At 34.2% G+C, this 19103-nt stretch overlaps 3 protein-coding genes across 4 annotated transcripts; all 3 read left to right on the top strand.

Moving 5' to 3' along the window:
* Nucleotides 1-1138: 1138 nt before the first annotated feature.
* On the top strand, nucleotides 1139-6183 carry LOC104100508 (IQ domain-containing protein IQM6-like). The gene is made up of 9 exons (XM_009607749.4): nucleotides 1139-1317; nucleotides 2681-3158; nucleotides 3278-3392; nucleotides 3495-3560; nucleotides 3653-3741; nucleotides 3839-3926; nucleotides 4364-4603; nucleotides 4695-4796; nucleotides 5209-6183. Exons 2-9 carry the CDS (start codon nucleotides 2686-2688, stop codon nucleotides 5938-5940), a joined length of 1905 nt encoding a protein of 634 aa, XP_009606044.1. The 5' UTR covers nucleotides 1139-1317; nucleotides 2681-2685; the 3' UTR covers nucleotides 5941-6183.
* Nucleotides 6184-10289: 4106 nt separating this feature from the next.
* LOC104100509 (small ribosomal subunit protein eS28) lies at nucleotides 10290-12593 on the top strand. The gene is made up of 2 exons (XM_033657202.2): nucleotides 10290-10428; nucleotides 12214-12593. The coding sequence occupies exon 2, from the start codon at nucleotides 12215-12217 to the stop codon at nucleotides 12410-12412; it is 198 nt and encodes a 65-aa protein (XP_033513093.1). The 5' UTR covers nucleotides 10290-10428; nucleotide 12214; the 3' UTR covers nucleotides 12413-12593.
* Nucleotides 12594-16062: 3469 nt separating this feature from the next.
* LOC104100510 (small ribosomal subunit protein uS7-like) lies at nucleotides 16063-18795 on the top strand. 2 transcript variants are annotated; one of them, XM_009607752.4, is made up of 5 exons: nucleotides 16063-16196; nucleotides 16291-16419; nucleotides 17475-17746; nucleotides 18148-18351; nucleotides 18532-18795. In XM_009607752.4, the coding sequence occupies exons 2-5, from the start codon at nucleotides 16318-16320 to the stop codon at nucleotides 18584-18586; spliced, it is 633 nt and encodes a 210-aa protein (XP_009606047.1). In that variant the 5' UTR covers nucleotides 16063-16196; nucleotides 16291-16317; the 3' UTR covers nucleotides 18587-18795. The 2 variants fall into 2 exon arrangements, with proteins under 2 accessions (XP_009606047.1, XP_070048345.1); XM_070192244.1 differs by having other exon boundaries at nucleotides 16152-16196; nucleotides 16283-16419.
* Nucleotides 18796-19103: the final 308 nt, after the last annotated feature.

Genomic DNA, 19103 nt, shown 5'->3' with positions numbered 1-19103 from the left:
GGAGTTGATCCATTAAACTGAGGTCTCCCCACTTAATAATTAAGTCGTGTTTGACTTACCTCATACCTTCGTTTAGTGTTATTATGAGATAATCATATATTTAGTTGTATCTTTCCATAAACAATTGCTTATAAATATGGACTTTATTCCACATCATGTAAATTTCCCTATTAGCTACTACTATATAAGTAAGTTACTGCCATTTTTACTTTTGTTAAAACATGACTAATTAACTACCATTTAATTAAGTCGAATAATTTATTCCATTTAGGTTAACCAATAGCTAATAATTAATTCACATGCTTAATTAGAATAATTTAGCATTTAATAATCCCGCTTAGTCTTGAAATTCGGACGGAACCAAGGTGGTGGATTTCGGAAAGTGTTTAATACTTTTTTTCTGAGGTAATTTAAAATCTTATCCGACATTTGGTGGTGCGGATTAATTTAATCAAAATTATTTACAAATAGATGCTATAACCTAAATTATTAGGTGGTGGTTTCTCTCTTATAATCCTATTTAAAAGAGTTATCACATGTAAAAATCCGTGAGAAAACGGGCGCAACAATGAACACCCTAGTTGTAGCAGTATTTTCCGTAACACTCAAAAATCAAGTTAGCAAGCAAGTATAACTCTTGTTTCACTGTCAGTCAACTTTTTCAGTATGACAAATTGCACTTCTCATAAGTGGAATTAGCCAAGTAGCTCAAAGATTTACCTAGACAACCGCTACTCAGTATCTTTTTAAAATATGTTGTTTTAATCCGTTCAAGGATATGAATTTATCGTGTAGAATAATATTCGTTGATATTTACATTGACATTTGTAGGGTATAAAATGTAGGACAACTAATGTACATCGCCACATACATAGTATACCAATACAAATCAGTGAGTCTGAAGGAGAAATTGTACACATAAAGAAGCAAATGGCCCCAAATACAACAAATAAAATAAATACTTACCCGCCCGCTGTAATATTTACATCAAAATAATTAGAAATTAAAGTAAAATTACATAGAAATACTACGTATACTTAACCATAATTTTTGCTTTCATTTGTTTGGCTAAGCGTAAGTGAACTTTTTCATGTATGTTTGCTTAGCTTAATTGGTCAGCATTCTGAATAGAAGGAAACCCAAATTCTTTGCGGCATCTCACAAGTCGGTTTCTGTCCACCAACACAACATTTTCTTTCTCTTTCTGCTTTCCTCTATTTTCTTTTTCTTTCTTCTCTTCTTTCCCGCTGCATTCCAAAGATTCAACCTTTAATATTCAAATTTGATAAATTGTCATTCTCGTAGGTATCGGATAAGGTAAAAAGTTGTAATTACCAAATTATTGTCTTTCTTTTTTTTTTAGTGTGATACACGTGAAAAAATATCAGATCTTTTAACATTGTTTCATGTTGTTTTTGGATTATATGCATTAATATTGTGTCGTTTACTTTATTAATAATTTGTCAGCTTCAACCTTATATTCATGTATTCCATTCAGAATTCTTGTGACTTAAACCTCTCCATTTTCCATGTTGCTCTTCATTTCTGCTTATTTTTTGTTATATTGCTGTTGCAGCTTTGAAGTTTAATATGGGCATATTGTTTTCAGGAGATGGATCGGATTGTACAGTTAGCCCCATAAAATTATTTATTTATCAAAAATAAATTGTTTATGCTTTGATCCTGTTCCTGGGGCATTCATACATTTATGATGGAATTCCATGTAAAAAAATATATTGTAGGCCAAAGGCAGAATAGAACCATCTAGCTTATAATTATATGTTTTAATGTAATTTGATTTTTATTTTTTGTTTTTTTTTTGTTTTTTTTTTTTTTTAAACTATAATATGAAGGTTGAGATAGTATATTATATTTTGTGATTGTTCCATCAAATAAATTGGGTTTTGGGGTAAGATGGTATTCATCAATGGGGCCACTGAAAATATAGATCCTCACATCACATGTAAACTCTAATGCCATTTCATTTAGATTTTTCTATATTATTTTTCTTTCATTAAGTAGCATATTAAACAAGGTCCCTTGAGATGGTTTGTTAATTTCATGCACATGCACCAGCTGTAGGTATGAACAATGGGGAGTGAAGGTATTAAAAAGGAACAAGATTGACCTAAAATCACATTAAAAACAGTTATCTAGAAAAATTTGCATATCTGCAATCCTCGGAATACATAAAAAAAGATAGGGCATTATAGAAAAAAAATATCTAGGTAGGAGATATTAATTAGTTGGAAATATATTTTAGTCACGTATGTTTAATTTAGGTCCTATGATTTCTACGAGTCTTTTAGCCTTATTAGAGATTTTTATGCCAATAAAAAATGTAGAGAACTTTTAGTACCTCTTATTTTTATATTTATTTTTGTAAAATATTGGCCTGGGATGAAATTAAATGGAGAACCATGGTCTGTGTTTTTCTTTTTGGGTTTAAATAGGAATGAACTTGAGTATCTGGCTCTTGGTTATGCTATTTTGATTTTTCTGATATAAAACTACAGAGAATAGTTTCTCTTGTTAGCATTGTTCAATATAAAAGCATCATAAACTTAAAAATTGTTGATGGAATTAATATCTTATGCCTTTATCTTGATTATCACAGATGTTTATATTTTTGAGATTTCATACTTGGCATATACTTAACATCCTAGTGACTTCTTTGCAGGGGAGATGGGAATAACATTTTCCTGTCCGTTTGCCAATTTTGAGGATTTGGATACTCGGGTTGAATCTTATTTGGTGAGAACATTAAGTTTAGGAAGTGATGATATGAGGATTGCATTACAGCCCAGGAATTTCAGTGACCAAATTAATAGAAAGTCAATTTTGAAATCTTTTAGTTCTGGAAATATGATCCTTGAGGGAACTCTTACCTATAAAAGGAGGGAATTTGAGGCCAAGATTGCATTGAAGACTCTTGTATCTGACAAGGAGGATAAGAAGATCATTAGATCAGACATTATATTGAACGGGGAAGAAGTTTCTCCAAAACTCCATAACATATATGAGAAAGATACTAGGATGCTACCAGCGAAATGTGGAAAACATAGAGATCAAGCTGCTGTAAAGTTGCAGAAGACATATAAAAGTTTTCGTACCCGAAGACAGCTTGCTGATTGTGCTGTTCTAGTTGAGCAGAGATGGTATAATAGTTCATAGTTATAGTTATGAAACTTTTGTTGTGTATATTTGTCATGATATTTTCATGCCTTACGCACGTTGGTTTGAGTAATAAAGTTGAAATTTTTGGTGTATTTTATAGGTGGAAGCTATTAGATTCTGTTGAACTCAAGCACAGTTCTATATCATTCTTTGAAACTGAGAAACCTCAAACTGCTGTTTCTCGCTGGTCAAGAGCGTTAACTAGAGCTGCTAAGGTATGGATTAACCTTATAACATCCTGTCAGGTTCTTTTCTTGTTTTCTCCTTTCTTTTTCTTTGATTAAGTTATGATTTTAGGAATTCGCGTGTGTTGGTAGGTGGGTAAAGGTCTGTCCAAAGATGGAAAAGCACGTAAGCTTGCATTGCAACATTGGCTTGAAGCTGTAAGTTCCCTTCTCAAGAACGAAGTTTAACAATGTCAAAGTTCATTTTTGTGGGATTTCTGTCTGTCTTCTTAATCAATCTTGATGAACAGATTGATCCTCGACATCGCTATGGTCATAATCTTCGATTTTATTACACCAAGTGGCTCCAAGCTGACAGTAAACAACCCTTCTTCTATTGGTTAGATTTTTGGATTAGCAAGAAATTTAAGCAAACAAAGGAACTTCAATTTTGATTAGTAAAATGTGGCATTTTCCCCTTGGATGTTGCATTGCAGGCTGGACATAGGTGAAGGTAAAGAAGTGAATCTTGAGAGGTGCCCTAGATCAAAACTTCAACAAGAATGCATCAAGTATCTTGGTCCGGTGAGTTTTCTCTTCTTTTCTGGAGCATCAAATTTCTCAAAAGTTTTCAGATGTCATAGGCAAGTTCTTAGATTTAGGTTTAACATATAATAAAACCATTGAACATCTGTATAAAGTTATCCGATGCATGCTTGGTTGCACATGCATCAGGCTAAAGCGGTTTTGTGAAATTATTTTTTTATATTAATGTAAAGAGTAGTGGGTTACGTTGTGTCAAATGGCAGTTGATATTCAAAATCATATGAAGTGATGTCTTAGCTCCTATTTCATATAACTTGTTTATAGAAGTAATTGTGCATTCTACTGTAAGAAATTCAATTGTTAACTATTTTTTGCTGGTATTCTAGTTAGATTGCACTACTCTAGGCCGTATGAAGTAGGACAATATGCTTGAGAGCATATGTTGTTTGCAACTCACCAGCTATGAATAATCACAGATAGAGAGGGAGGCATATGAAGTTGTCATTGTGGATGGAAAATTCATATACAAGCAGAGCAGAAGGCTGCTAGATACAAGGGGAGGCCCTCAAGATGCAAAGTGGATCTTTGTGCTTAGCGTGTCTAAGATTTTGTATGTTGGGATGAAGCAAAAAGGCACATTTCAGCATTCAAGTTTCTTGGCTGGTGGCGCCACATTGTCTGCGGGGAGATTAGTGGCGGAAGATGGTGTTATAAAGGTAAGAAAACTGCCATGATTTTGCAAAATGTGGTAACATTTCTTTCTCTGAAACCTCATTTTGATGAATCTAAATTTTTCGCATGAAATAGGCGGTCTGGCCTCAGAGTGGACATTACCTCCCCACAGAGGAGAATTTTGAAGCATTCATGTTATTTCTTAAGCAACATAATGTTGATGTCTCTATTGTTCAGGTAGGATAACTCATCTCCGATCCACTCTTGAAGGACTTCTAAGCATTAGCTAACAAATAATCATTTTAACACAAACTTTTATTCCAAAAGGAGTTGTTATCTCGGGGTTCGTTAGAAAATTTTATGCAAAAGTATAAAACCATCAAGTCAGCTAGAAATTGTCACACAATTTTCAAATCTTATGGTGGGTGCGGCCGTGCTTTATATGTATATATGTGTATATATATATATATATATATATATATATAGTTAGCTGGAAAGTTATAGAAAATGTATATATATGCGCTAAATTAATACTCACTGTCACAATTAAAGGAGTAGTGGATCAATGATATTTTGCACTCACTAACATATAACTTGGTGGCTGAATGAGGCATGGATAATTTGTTAAACTTCAATCCTGATGTTGCAGAAATTCACAAATTATGAGGAAGCTCCCTTTATCAGGATGGAATGCGGTGTCAACATACGTAATAACTTATCAGCCTCAGATTTCAGCCAATCCAATGAAGAGAGCAACCTCAAAAGCTCAGACACAATTACAAAGAAGATTGATTCTACTAACAAGGATGACTCAAGGCAGCCCAGAGTATCACGACCCAAAATTTCTGTTGAAATACCAGAAAGGGAAGGCATTCTCAAGTTGTTTAAGGAGACGGGCCAAGAACCAAAAGACAGCATGCTGCAGCCCGTGGAAACTCCAGCAGATGGATATGAGACACCAGAAGAATATTTATCGGATACGGAATGTTCAGTTTCAAAGAAGAATTTATTTGATCATGAAAATGAAGATGAGAACAAAGAATCTGTACCCGAAGAAAAGATAATCAAGAGAATAAATTCACATATAGGTAAAAAGTCATATCAATTGGCTCATCAATTTTCTTGCAGATGGACAACTGGAGCTGGACCTCGTATTGGATGCATGAGGGACTATCCGTCCGAGCTCCAATTTCGCGTTATGGAGGAGGTGCATTTGTCTCCAAGAACTGCTTTTTCAACTCCCTCAAAATCTGCTCCTCGTTATACTCCTACTATCTTTTCTAGAGAAGCAACTGAAGGCAAAAGACCTAGTTTTGAAGTGGTGGTATTCTCTGAACAAGATAGTACTCCATCAGTAAAAAGAGATGCGAGTTTTGACTGATTTAATTTGTAGTTTCAGAGAAATACAATTATTCTCACAGTAGGGAATTTTCTACTAGGATTTCTCCTTCAGCATTTCTCTACTAATCGAGAAATTGCAGTTTTGTTTGTTTGTCTCTTTTCCCTCTTGAATAACCCCCCCCCCCCCCCCCCTACACCAAGATGTAATTATTCTTTAATCCATTCTTTTGAAGATTATTTAGAATAAAAGATCAAATAAAGTCTCTCAATTTTTTTTCTCTTACTCAATTGTGTTCATCTGAATATTGATTATCCTTTAATTCAAAAATCTATATTGACTTCAGGAAGTTTCATTGCTGGATTTCGAGTACCATATTCCGCTATGCAAAGTGCATGGAAAGCAATGAAGTTTCTGTAAGATAAATGAATACTTATGATCAAAATAAAATTAGGATGCCAGTTATAGGAAGAGGTTATAACATCTACTAATAATATTCTTAGTTTTTTACTGTTGAAGAAAACTAACCCTCTGATCAGTATAAACTATAAAGGAGTCTCTAACATAGTATAAAAATTGAAAGAAAAGCAAATGAAAAATTCCCCTAAAATATATTCCTAATGAGTCACAATATCCCGTCATTCATCATTTAAAGTATATTATGCCCCAATGGCTATTTGAAAAAAGCAATAGCTATCATCAAAACCTCATATACTTGTTAGTAGTACTAAAATTTTCACTCATTTTGAGCCACTACATAATGTCTCTTAAGAAGGGCCTTAATTATAGACCAATCAAAAGAAAAGGAAAATCCCATGTGAAAATATAGCAAAGATAAAGACTAGGTGATTTATTTATATGTATCTAAGTTTGGATGGATAAAACTATTCAATATCAATATTTGTGAGAGACAAGTACCATAACCCAAATTAGGCCGTATTAAAAAAAAGGTCAAAATCACAGGCAGCCTCCTCAACTTGTCCGACTCTCCCTCTTAGACACCTTATCTAAGATTTGTTTCAATGGAACACTTCCACTACTAAAATTTTATGAGATTTTGATCAATATTGTCCCTTATCTTTTAGGGTATGTCTATTTTGGTCTCTCAAATATAGCCCTGAGCATATTTGATCCCTTAAGTATGCTAAAGTGGAGTACCTTTAATCTCACTGACACAATGTGTTCAAAAACTAACGGCGTTACCCAACTCTGATTCATGAAACAAATCTTCTGCTCTGAAGCAAAAGTTACCTCTTTTTTTATTGGATAACACAAATTATCACTTTAATTTCTCATTTTTAGATAATGTCTTCTAAAATTTCGACCTTGAAAATATCTCCTTTTATGCTAGTTTTCAATGAGAAAATGACACTGTATAGCCGCTATAAAAATAATAGCCGAAAAATATATAAAATTTATATATTTTGTATATATATGCCTAGAAGAGATCCCGTCAGCTCTATTTTTTTTAAATTTTAACTTTTCTTTTTGGAAAAATCAACCGAAATTTTTAAATGTATATATATACACAAAACAATTTACAAATTTTATATATTTTTTCGGCTATTATTTTTATAGCGGCTATACAGTGTCATTTTCTCATTGAAAACTGGCACATAAGGAGATATTTTCAAGGTCGAACTTTAGAAGACATTATCTAAAAATGAGAAATTAAAGTGATAATTTGCGTTATCCCATAAAAAAAGAGGCAATTTTTGCTTCAGAGCAGAAGATTTGCTTCATGAATCAGAGTTGGGTAACACCGTTAGTTTTTGAACACATTGTGTCAGTGAGACTAAAGGTGCTCCACTTTAGCATACTTAAGGGATTAAATATGCTCAGGGCTATCTTTGAGGGACCAAAATAAATCTACCGTCAAAGATAAGGGACAATATTGATCAAAACCTCTGTAGTGAGACTAAAGATGCTCCACTTTAGCATACTTAAAGATACTCCACTTTAGTATACTTAAGGGACTAAATATACTCAAGGTTATATTTGAGGGACCAAAATAGACCTACCCTCAAAGATAAGGGATAATATTAGTCAAAACCTCAAAATTTTATACCCATTAAACACTATTTGCTAGATGTACTATTTTTAGCTTTTCTCTTTTTCTTTTTTTTTTAATCTCTTTCTTCTCCATTCTTCTTTGCCATAACTTCTCCACCATCCACCACCCTTGGCGCTGTCGCCGCCGCCGCCACCACAATCCACCTTTCTCTTCTTTCTTCAGCTACCTCACCTCCTCCACCACTATCATCGTTTTATCTTCAGATATGTCATTACCGCCGCCACCATGCCGCTTCTTCCTCCTTTTTCGAACCAGTTCCACCACTTCTACCATCATCGCCTGCCGACGCTACTACTCCTTTTTTCGAACCAGTTCCACCACTTTCTTCATCTTTTTCAGATCCGAAAACCACCACCACTCCTTTTTCGTTAATTCTGACAACCACCACCATCTTGCTCGCCGGAAAAAATGGAGACCCATCACTACTACTACTCTCTTTTCTATCCCCTTTCTCTTTTCTTCTCGAAAATATTAGATAAAAAACTAAAAATATTAGATCTAAAATTACAAGTGAATTAAATCTATAAACCCCAAAAAAATATTATGGTTAGAGACGCGGCTTATGGCTTAGCATGAGAATATGGAAGGAAGGGTCTGGGCGGGTGGCTGGGGTTATTATTTTTCTTTTTTCTCTTAAAAATACTTTTTGTTTTTTCCTCATAATTCATTTTGTTAATTATTATTTTGGACCAAATGCCAAATGTCATCGGTTAATTCATCAATTTGCCACATCATTTGCAAGTGTATTACACTCTCTTTAGTTTTTTGCTGACTATAAAAAAAGTGTCTAATTGGTTCAAATTTTGAGTACTACAAGCGGAAAAGGGACAAAATTGTCCTCGAACTATCAAAAATAGCTCAAATATACCCTCCGTTTATTTTTGGTACCAAATTTGTCCTTGCTATTTAACAATTGGACCATTATTACCTTACAAACTAACGGCTGCCACATCAGCTTTTGGACATACTTAAATATTAAGAAAAAAGGATTAAAATTGCCCTCAAACTATCGAAAATAACTCAATTATATCCTCTGTTTTGTGTTTGGTACCAAATATGTCCCTGGTATCTAAAAATTGGACCATTACTGCCCTAAAAACTAACGGCTGTCACATAAGCTCACGTGAACAACAAAAGTCTATCTCCAACAGACGATCCTCCATCTTGATAAAAGGCCCCACAGATAAAATTTCTTTTTCCATTTTCTGCGAGGGGTTGCTGTATTTCTCGTGAAGGCGCAGTGAAGCACTTCAGGTGGCCTGCTAGGTAGGCCACTGAGGAGGGGAAGGATTAGATGGTGTCTAAAAAGTGTATCTTTTTTTGAGGTTTTGGGTCTATGTCTTATTTGCGGTCGGTCTTCTTTTCTTTTCTGCTGATGAAGGCTGGAAGTGGAAGGATGGTCTCATTCTAATGGTTTTCGAGTTTTTTATGAGAGTTGTTTTTAAAAGGATATATCTCTACAATTAATTTGTGACCTTTTTGAGATATGAGCTTGGATAGCTAGCCATGGGAGTACTGCAATATGCAGCTTTTGTTGTTTTCCACCATTTTTGCGATAAGATTTATGATTTTAAGTGATAAAAATTGATATTTTATTTCTTGTATAGTATATTGAATTTTTTTTTTATATAGATTTCTGAATCTTAATAATAACCCAACTAAATTTCTCATAATAAGATTGGTGTAGCTTTAATTATTTGGAAGGAGCAACACTTTGATGAGTCAACGAATGAAAATGGAGAAAGAAATTTTATCCGTGGGGGCTTTTGTCAAGATGGAGGACCGTATGTTGGAGATAGACTTTTGTTGTTCACGTGAGTTTATGTGACGGCCGTTAGTTTTTAGGGCAGTAATGGTCCAATTTTTAGACGTCAAGGATATATTTGGTACCAAACACAAAACGTAGAATATAATTGAACTATTTTCGATAGTTTGAGGGTAATTTTGACCCTTTTCCATAATATTTAAGTATGTCCTAAAGCTGATGTGGCAGCCATTAGTTTTTAGGGTAATAATGGTCCAATTTTTAGATGACGAGGACAAATTTGGTACTAAAAACAAACAGAGGGTATATTTGAACTATTTTCGATAGTTCGAGGACAATTTTGACCCTATTCAATCGAAACAAATCCTAGGTAAGGTGTCTGAGAGGAAAACCCGAACAAGTTTAGGGGTGTGTGTATGATTTTGGCCTTAAAAAAAAGGATATACAAGTTTAAGAATTGCTCTTTTTCTTTATATAGACTCTTGTATATATTTTTTCTATTTTGTTGTCTCTTTATTTTTTCTGACGCGAGTGTCCTTAAGTCTACAGCGTTGACAAGGGATACAAAAGTAATTACGGAAAGCTTCACTATATATATGTACTCATTAGTGTTTTACTTCAAAATCCATTAGCGTTGTGTGAGCTTTCGTTGGCCGTCGTAGCTTTCAACTCGTTCCTCCGCTCTTCCAAGGTAAGCTATTTTTCTTTCCCCCCAAAACAAATAAGTGTTGTTTCAGTATTCTGTTTTTAATGTTTTTTCATTCAGCTGTTTTTCTTTTGGTCAAATTCTATAATAGGACTCAATCTTTTAGCTCAACTTAGATTTGTGTGCTTGATCTAATAATAGATCTATATTCTAATTGAATTTTTCTGACTGAATGTTGCATGCTGATAAAATGGGTATTTGAAAAACAAGTTTGCATTAATCAGAGAAGAAGGGAACATGTGTATCAAAATCATTGTTCTTTTTATTTTAATTATCTCATTGCTTAGGGCTAGTGTGAGCACCTAATTTTTTATTTGAAAACAAGAACTTGTTTGTGTGAAAAAAAGGTGAAATCTTGCTTTTTGGGTTCACTCATGAGGTTCCAGGAACAATATTGTTGATTGGGTGTAGGTTTTTTTTCTCTTTTTGTATACTTACAAGAATTATAAAAAAATGTTCCCTTATGGAAAGAAGTTTCATTCTATGCATACAAAAATTGTTCATAGCAGGCTGAGAAGAAGGAGGTATATAAGGAAATAGCCTGCAGAGAAAAGAACCATTAACCTAGGTTGAAAACATGTGAAGTGGATACGCTCCTCTGCCTAGTTTCGTCATTTTAGTTGGAAAGGATATGTGAGACCTGCAATAATGGAAGCTCCTAACTTACTTTGTGTTTGTGTCCGGTTACCTCCAATGCTTATCTTCTGTCATTGAAAAGAAGAATTTATTTGTCTGAAAAAGGTGAAGTCTTGCCTATAAGCAGTAGCGGACGCACGTGGCGGCAAGCGGGTTCAACTGAACCCGATTCGTCAAAAAATAATACTGTGTATATGTATAAATTAGGATTAAAGCTGCGTAAATTTTGTATAAATATTTTATTTGAACCCACTTGACAACTACTATTTTACGACTAAAGTTATGTACTTCTAAGATTGAACCCGCTTGCACAAAATCCTGGGTCCGCCACTGCCTATAAGTGCACCCATGAGGTTCCTGGAACAGTATAGACGATTGGGTGTAGGTTCCTTAACTTTTCATATACCACTTTTACCTGGAATTTTTCCCACCATATTATTTAAAACTACTACATTGTGGAATAGATGGATTCTTGATACAAGAATTGTTCAGAGCAAACTGATCAGAAGGAGGTGTATAAGGATAAAAACTTTGAAGTCGATCTGCTCCTTAGCCCTATTTTGGTCATCTGAGTGCTTCTGGTTGGAAATGCATATGTATTATTTTATAAGCTAAGATATTTTCGTAAAATACAGTGCCAAGGAGGTACCATAAAATACAGAAGGATATCAGCAACTGTACTGTTGGAAATGCATATGTGAGACCTGCAATAATAGAAGCTTCTAAATTTCTTCTGTTTGTGTCCAGTTACCTCCAATGCATATTTTCGGTGTCACTGCTGTGTGTCGTGTGACTCATGTCTGTTTGCTGTATCATTCATTATATACAGGTTGCAGATAGATGAAAAAAATTGTATAATATACTTAAATTAAGCTGCACCAATTGTGGCTGATGAGTAATGGGCTCAGATGTTCTGAACTCACTGATTTAAAATATTGATCTGCCTCTGATAAAATGCTTTAGTATGTCAACATGTTGAGTGTTGTTTCTTTTGCTTATTGATGGTTCTTAAGTTATTGGAATGCGAGGTTTTGGAGTGCTTTGCTTCTTTCTACTAATGTTTTATTTGACCTCCTCCAAGGTGTTTTCCATTATTTAACTATGGTTTCTTAAAAATATATTCTGCATTTGCAGAATGGAATCTGCAACCAAGCATGCGATTGTGGTGAAAGTCATGGGTCGTACTGGATCCAGAGGACAGGTGACTCAGGTGAGAGTCAAGTTTCTTGACGACCAAAACAGGTTTATCATGAGAAATGTCAAGGGACCAGTCAGAGAGGGTGATGTTCTCACTCTGCTGGAGTCTGAGAGGGAGGCCAGGAGATTGCGCTGAGGGCATAATTATGAATGCCACATTGAAATTGCCTTGAGTACTTGTACTGGCTTTGATTTAGTCTTCGGTTTTGTTTGCTCAGACTCATAGTTTTGGACATGATTGTCATGTAATTTGGGCACTTAAAGTATTTGGAATAGTTTATAGTAATATTTTGCATCAATGGTAATAACTTATATTATATGTTTGTGTGTGTGCTAGATTGACATCCATCTATCATGTCAAACCTTTTCTGCGGTTGTTCCATTTCTTTGAATTGGTTCTGTAGAGGCAATGGGTTCTGACTTATATTTGAATTCATACCATGTTTGGTATCTTTTGCTGCTTTTGTTCTTGATAAGAGTGTTAATTGTTTAGTTCATAATGTGATGTTTTATATGTTAATGCCACACAAGAGTAGGTGATTTGTGTGGTGTCCGTGTGCACTAATTATAGAAGGATCTGATTCTTCTAAGTGTTTCTTATACTACTGTTGCGGAAATAGTAAATGCGAAAAATAAAGAACACAAATATTTTTACGTGAAAAACACCCGGCTTAAAAGGTGAAAAAACTACGACGCTCTTCACTAAATCACTTAGCCAAAATAACATTTACAAAACTCTTTGTAAACCTAAGGATTAATTCTAATCCCGTTGTGATAACCAGCCTTTAACTGTTGCGACAACTTCAAGTTAACTCTAACTTGAATACTCAGAGTATTAATACAATTATTTTTAGATAAAGCTGAAAGGTACAAATTGAAAACACCTACTACAATTGAACTAGAATAAAAGAAAGACGCTTGGAACTGGTTCTTTTATCTGGTTCATGTAGCTTCAGGTTCGCACACTTGAATCACACAAGAATTGCTTGCAAAATGTCTTGCTATTTTGCTCTCAACTCACGTTTAAGTTTAACTTCAGCGTTTGTGCGTACCTGTAGAATGAGAACATCCTTCAATATATAGAGTTAGTAGAATGAGAAATAACTAGAGTTTTAATGCTATTCTTCCTTGGTGGAAGAGTTCTAGCTATCTTCAACTTCTAACTCTTTCCTTATTTTGGATAGAGTTCTCTTCAAGTAAGGAGTCATGTTCCTTATCAAATATACAACATTTTCATTCAGGGATTATCAGAAATAACCACTTATACTTATCTCTTTCACGTGCATGCCTTTTGCTTGATTCTGCTCGTCACCTATGTACACTGTCCATAGACATGGTTCATGCATGTGTTCTTTTGTCAATCATCAAAACCAAAACCGCTCAGGTCAACATAATGCATCCAGCCAATATTCAAACAAGCTGCCTTGAATTATTGACTAACAAAAGCCTTCAATTTTTAGATTTTAGCCGTTGTAGCAGTTCAATAACTATAAGTACTCAATCCAAATCAAAGGCGGATTCATGCAGATTGAGCAATAGTTATTGGATGCATATGCTGCACATCTTTTTGTTAATCAAATTTTTTATATGCCGCACATATTGCATTTATGGTACATTCTCTATATTAGTTTATTTGTTAATCTGTAATTTTGTGTAAGAAACTTGCAGTTGGGGGTTGAAAAGTATAGCAAAACATTTGGTAGTATTTTTCCATTTTGTTGTCTACTTATTTATATTTTGTTAGTGGTTTGTTTTAATAGATTTTCAAGATAGCAACTTTTGAAAAATTGTTCTTCCATATTTAATGATAAAACAAAATCTAAAAGTTCTGTGATTGTCGAGGGTAATCCAGTAACTACATGTAGAAAAAGGGTTAAAACATGAAATTACTTTCATATTCTATGAGGATTGTAGGATTAGATGTAATTCTAGCTTTGCATTATTTTCAGTAATAAAGGGATCTATTAAGGCCATATCTAAATTGGTTGAACTTAGGAGACACATCAACTAAAAGTAGAGTTCAATATTTCCCAACGCAACGCGCGTTTTACTAACATCAATTGCATTGGGGATTATGGGAATTAAATATACAATAGCAAGAACAAATACAACTAAATTTAGTATATTTACCATTAAAGGGTAGCAAGCTTTTACACTTCTCAAATACGATATATTTATTCCTCAAAATTTTGCAACTTGCTTGTCAAATTTTTCAAGATGAACAACAATAACATGAATGTGATTGATATATTCATTTTACTTGTTAGTTTGTAAGTTCATAATATAACTTAATTATACTTTTAGATTCATCCAACATATTCACGTGTGATCATTCAAAATTGATTATTTGTCTAGTTGAATTATCCAAATCCGATTCTGATGTAAAAATTACATGGGGCGTCCTATTTGGTCGCCCCTTTCTAAGTTATACCCGTTTTATTTTTCCGTTTGCATCCGTACCCAATTTTTTGTTAAAAGCATTTTTAAAAGACGATTTTGCCCTTTTTTAATAAAAGATTATTGACAAAACTGTATACTGCAGGGCAAAACTTCACATGTTCTGGTATGAAATTTTAGCAAATGAACTAAATAACTTCAGTATGCATTAGAAAAAACTAATTACAAAGTTATATACTGCAAGACAAAAACTTAAACATGTTTGGTCTGAACTTTTAGCAAATGAACTAAAAAATTTTAGCTTATTTAGACTAAAGTTTTGGATAAAACTCATGACAAAACTGTAGGCTGCATGACAAAACTTCAGCATATTTTGGTATGAAAATTTAGCAAATTAACTAAATAACTTCGGTATGCATTAGTAAAAATTCATTAGAAAATTACATACTGCAAGACAAAAACTTAAGCATGATTAGTTTGAAATTTTAGCAAATGAACTAAAAAATTTAAGCATGTTTAGTCTGAAGTTTTAGCAAGTGAATTAAAAAACTTAAGCATGTTTAGTTTGAAGTTTTAGCAAATGAACTACAATAACTTCGGCATGCATTAGCAAAAACTCATTAGAAAATTACATACTGCAAGACAAAAACGTAAGCATGTTTAGTCTGAAGTTTTAGCAAGTGAACTAAAAAACTTAAGCATGTTTAGTCTGAAATTTTAACAAATGAACTAAATAACTTAAGCATGTTTAGTATGAAATTTTAGCAAATGAACTAAATAACTTAAGCATGTTTAGTATGAAGTTTTAGCAAATGAACTAAAAATTTTAAATATGTTTAGTCTGAAGTTTTAGCAAATGAACTAAATAACTTCAACATGTTTAGACTGAAGTTTCGGATAAAACTCATGACAAAGCTGTACACTGCAGGATAAATAACTTCAGCATGCATTAGCATGAAGTTTTAGCTTCAAGGTGAAACAACTTCATATAAGTGTGATTCTGAAGATGAATCTGGACAAGTTTCTGATTTTTCTGATAAAGCTGCTGAGAAGAGATACTTTTTCACGAATGAGGTTGCAGATTACGCGATTAATACGTGATGCAGGTTTTATATCTTTTGTTAGGGGTGTACTTGTCATATTATTACGGATTTTTTGTCAGCTGACTACCAAATTAATAATTTTTAAAAATAGAATACAAGTTAAAATATGACACAAATATAGGGTACGACTGCAAATTCTCCGATTACGAATGATTAACTCCGAACATGATAGTCTCCTAAAGACGATAGTGAAAATAAAAGCGAAAGGTAATTGACTTGTAGTAATTGGATTTGGGCCCGACGACAAAGTCGGATCCAGGACATAGTAGCAGAAGCCCAATATCTACTGGGCCGAGCTATCGCATTATTGCTTTTGCCCCCTTCCTCGAAACCCTACTATAAAATTTCTAGGGCTCTAAAACACTCCCTTCTCTGATACATCAGCAGCAGACAGCAGCAAAGACTCTTTCTCCGCCGAAGGTGAGCAACTCTCTTCTTATTCTCTCTCTTTATATACAAACACAAAAATCATGCGAAATGTGCGTTATTTTAACTATTAGATTTAGTGCCGCAGGTGAAGAATCGGAGCAGAGAAGAAAAAATGGACGCAGGTGTAGTGGCTGCCCCAGTAGATGCAAGCGCAGAGAATAAGGTTCACAGTGATGTTATGCTTTTCAATCGCTGGACCTACGACGATGTCCAGGTACCTTAAAAATGCTCATTTTCTTCACAGTCACATGTCTATAGCTGCTAATAACTCTTTCCTTTGTACTTTTTTTATTTTATTTGCACAGGGAAAATTACAGTTTATTGCGCCTGTATATTTTAATTTTGAAATTGGAAAAGTAACCTAGATTCAAGCTGAATGTACTTAGTTTTGTGTTTATTATTATATGTGGAAAATTGCTGCTTATAGAGCTTTAGTATCTAAATTTTGATATTTGAAAAAAAACTAATCTGGTTGATGTATCTTGATAATTTGTTAAATTGACTTTCCATAAGCAGAAAACTGATTTTACAACTTATAGGGCCTGTATAAAAAAAGCAGCAGTAAGATAGTAATATGCCAGATGAAAATGCAGCAAGTTGAATTCCAAGCAAGTTGGACTGGCAATACGAATCCTCACTATCTACATTGCTCCATTAAGCACTTGAAGTTTTCCACATTTATACCAAGTATATATATCTCTAACAGGACCAAGAGACTCCTAAGGATTATTGGACTTATAGTGAACTTACTAACTTGACTAAAACTTTACTTTAGCAAATTGGTATCATCTATATACATCTTTTCTTTCGCTGCCATATTTTTCACTAGTTTGCATTGAATCCAGGTTATTGTAGGACTTTTGAGACTACTTACTTCTATGTGAATTTAGGTTTGCATGTCCCCCTTTAGAATGTTTGACTCCTATAGGCTGGTGTCAGATAGCCAAATAAGCTAATTCGGTGGGGAGTGGGATTAGGAGGGCAAAAATTATGGGCTTTATTTTTAGTTGGTTATTCCCTGAAATAGAAGAAGGAGAAGTAAGTAGGTGTTGCTACTCAGTATAAGTGTAATTCTTACTCAATAACATCCCGGAAGTGGAGAACGTTGTGTTAGAATTGTAAATGAAAAAAATAATGCAGACACTGGAGAGGGAGGGAGGGAGGGAGGGAGGGAGGGATCTGTTTCTGCCTTTTTTACTCAAGAGTACTATTTTTAATTTTTCTATTAGAAAGTTTTCTCCTTAACTATGATCTCACTTTTTGGTGAAGATCAATGACATCTCTGTTGAGGATTACATCACAGCAACTGCTTCCAAGCATCCGGTTTACATGCCGCACACAGCTGGCAGATACCAGGCTAAGCGTTTCAGGAAGGCCCAGTGCCCAATTGTTGAGAGACTCACCAACTCTCTGATGATGCATGGACGGAACAACGGAAAGAAGCTAATGGCTGTCCGTATCATCAAGCATGCAATGGAGATCATCCATTTGTTGACTGACCAGAACCCAATTCAAGTCATTGTTGATGCCGTCATTAATAGGTGCACCCACGCAGATGATCGGCTTTTAATTCATTCATATATTCTTCAATCTTTTATTTTGTTTTATTTTAAATGGGGGTAACAATGGGCTCATTTCTGCATCAAATGCTTCCGTATTTGCAAATACTGAACTTTGACTATCCAAAGTGCTGGTGGATCATTTGAAATACTAGTTTGAGGAGTTTCTCAAATAAAATAATGATTTTACTCACAAATCTTCAACTTTTTAAACATCTTTTCCAGGTGTAGTTCATGTCTAAACACAACTTCAGCTTTCAAATACTCTTTTCCAACTTCAACTTCAGATCCTTTTTTTTCAACTTCAACTAAATATTGTTCAAATACCCTACTATTATATCTGTCTCACTGATAGCTTTGTCTTCTCCATTTGATCATATTAGTGGGCCAAGGGAAGATGCAACTCGTATTGGTTCAGCTGGTGTTGTGAGGCGTCAGGCTGTTGATATTTCTCCACTTCGCCGTGTTAACCAGGCGATTTATTTGCTGACAACTGGTGCACGTGAGAGTGCTTTCAGGAACATCAAGACAATAGCTGAGTGCCTTGCAGATGAACTCATCAATGCTGCCAAGGGTTCTTCAAATAGGTAAAATGCTTGAGATTTTGAGTGTTCTCTGATCTTAGAAAATTATAGATATATTCCAAACGTACTGCTTCGTTGTAAAATTGTATACTTGTTGGCGAACCTTTTTTTTTTTCCAAATCGATTTTTTTGGATATGTGCGACTTTATTGCTTACTGCTGTTGATGATTTTTGTTTCTGCAGCTATGCCATTAAGAAGAAGGATGAGATTGAAAGAGTTGCTAAGGCCAACCGTTGAGAGGTCAATGGATCAGTATTTACTATACAGTTTTGGGTTATGCTGTTTTCTCATTTCTGTTTTCGTTTAGCACTATAGCCTGTCATGGAAATGAAAGTGGATTGGAGTAGCACCACAGCTGTTGCATGTGGATTTTAATTTCTTAAGAGTATTTTGCTTGTTGAAACTTGATAAGCTTGGAATTGTTATAGATGTCAAAATTTGAATTCCTTGGGGATCTCATTAGCATTATCTGCTATTCCTTGTCGATTTTAATTTCTCAGTGATTCTCTTCTTTTAAGTAAACAGTGAAGACATGTCCAGTAGCTTGTGCATTTTAATGTGGTGATAATTATCCTCAATAACCTTTTGGTTATATCTGAAGCATATGTGTGCTATTGTTGTATGGATGCTCTTAGATATTCTCATTGGTCCGTATATTTATGTATGGTTGAGCAAATGGATTATAGGAAATTAAGGATAATTTTAGGAACTTCAATTTTGCTTCATAACAGTACTTTACCTTTTTATGATATTA

This window comes from Nicotiana tomentosiformis, chromosome 12 (assembly GCF_000390325.3).
Source record: "Nicotiana tomentosiformis chromosome 12, ASM39032v3, whole genome shotgun sequence".
Lineage (NCBI taxonomy): Eukaryota > Viridiplantae > Streptophyta > Magnoliopsida > Solanales > Solanaceae > Nicotiana > Nicotiana tomentosiformis.
The sequence above is the reverse complement of the archived record's forward strand: the minus strand, read 5'-3'. Positions and strand labels throughout refer to the sequence as shown.

Bases quoted from the DNA above. Each gene is read 5' to 3' on its own strand.
- LOC104100510 (XM_009607752.4), top strand. From the start codon at position 16,318: ATGGACGCAGGTGTAGTGGCTGCCCCAGTAGATGCAAGCGCAGAGAAT. The intron at 16,420-17,474 runs GTACCTTAAAAA...TTTTTGGTGAAG, and splicing joins GGACCTACGACGATGTCCAG to ATCAATGACATCTCTGTTGA. The intron at 17,747-18,147 runs GTGCACCCACGC...TGATCATATTAG, and splicing joins GTTGATGCCGTCATTAATAG to TGGGCCAAGGGAAGATGCAA.
- LOC104100509 (XM_033657202.2), top strand. From the start codon at position 12,215: ATGGAATCTGCAACCAAGCATGCGATTGTGGTGAAAGTCATGGGTCGT.
- LOC104100508 (XM_009607749.4), top strand. From the start codon at position 2,686: ATGGGAATAACATTTTCCTGTCCGTTTGCCAATTTTGAGGATTTGGAT. The intron at 4,604-4,694 runs GTAAGAAAACTG...CGCATGAAATAG, and splicing joins CGGAAGATGGTGTTATAAAG to GCGGTCTGGCCTCAGAGTGG. The intron at 4,797-5,208 runs GTAGGATAACTC...CTGATGTTGCAG, and splicing joins TTGATGTCTCTATTGTTCAG to AAATTCACAAATTATGAGGA.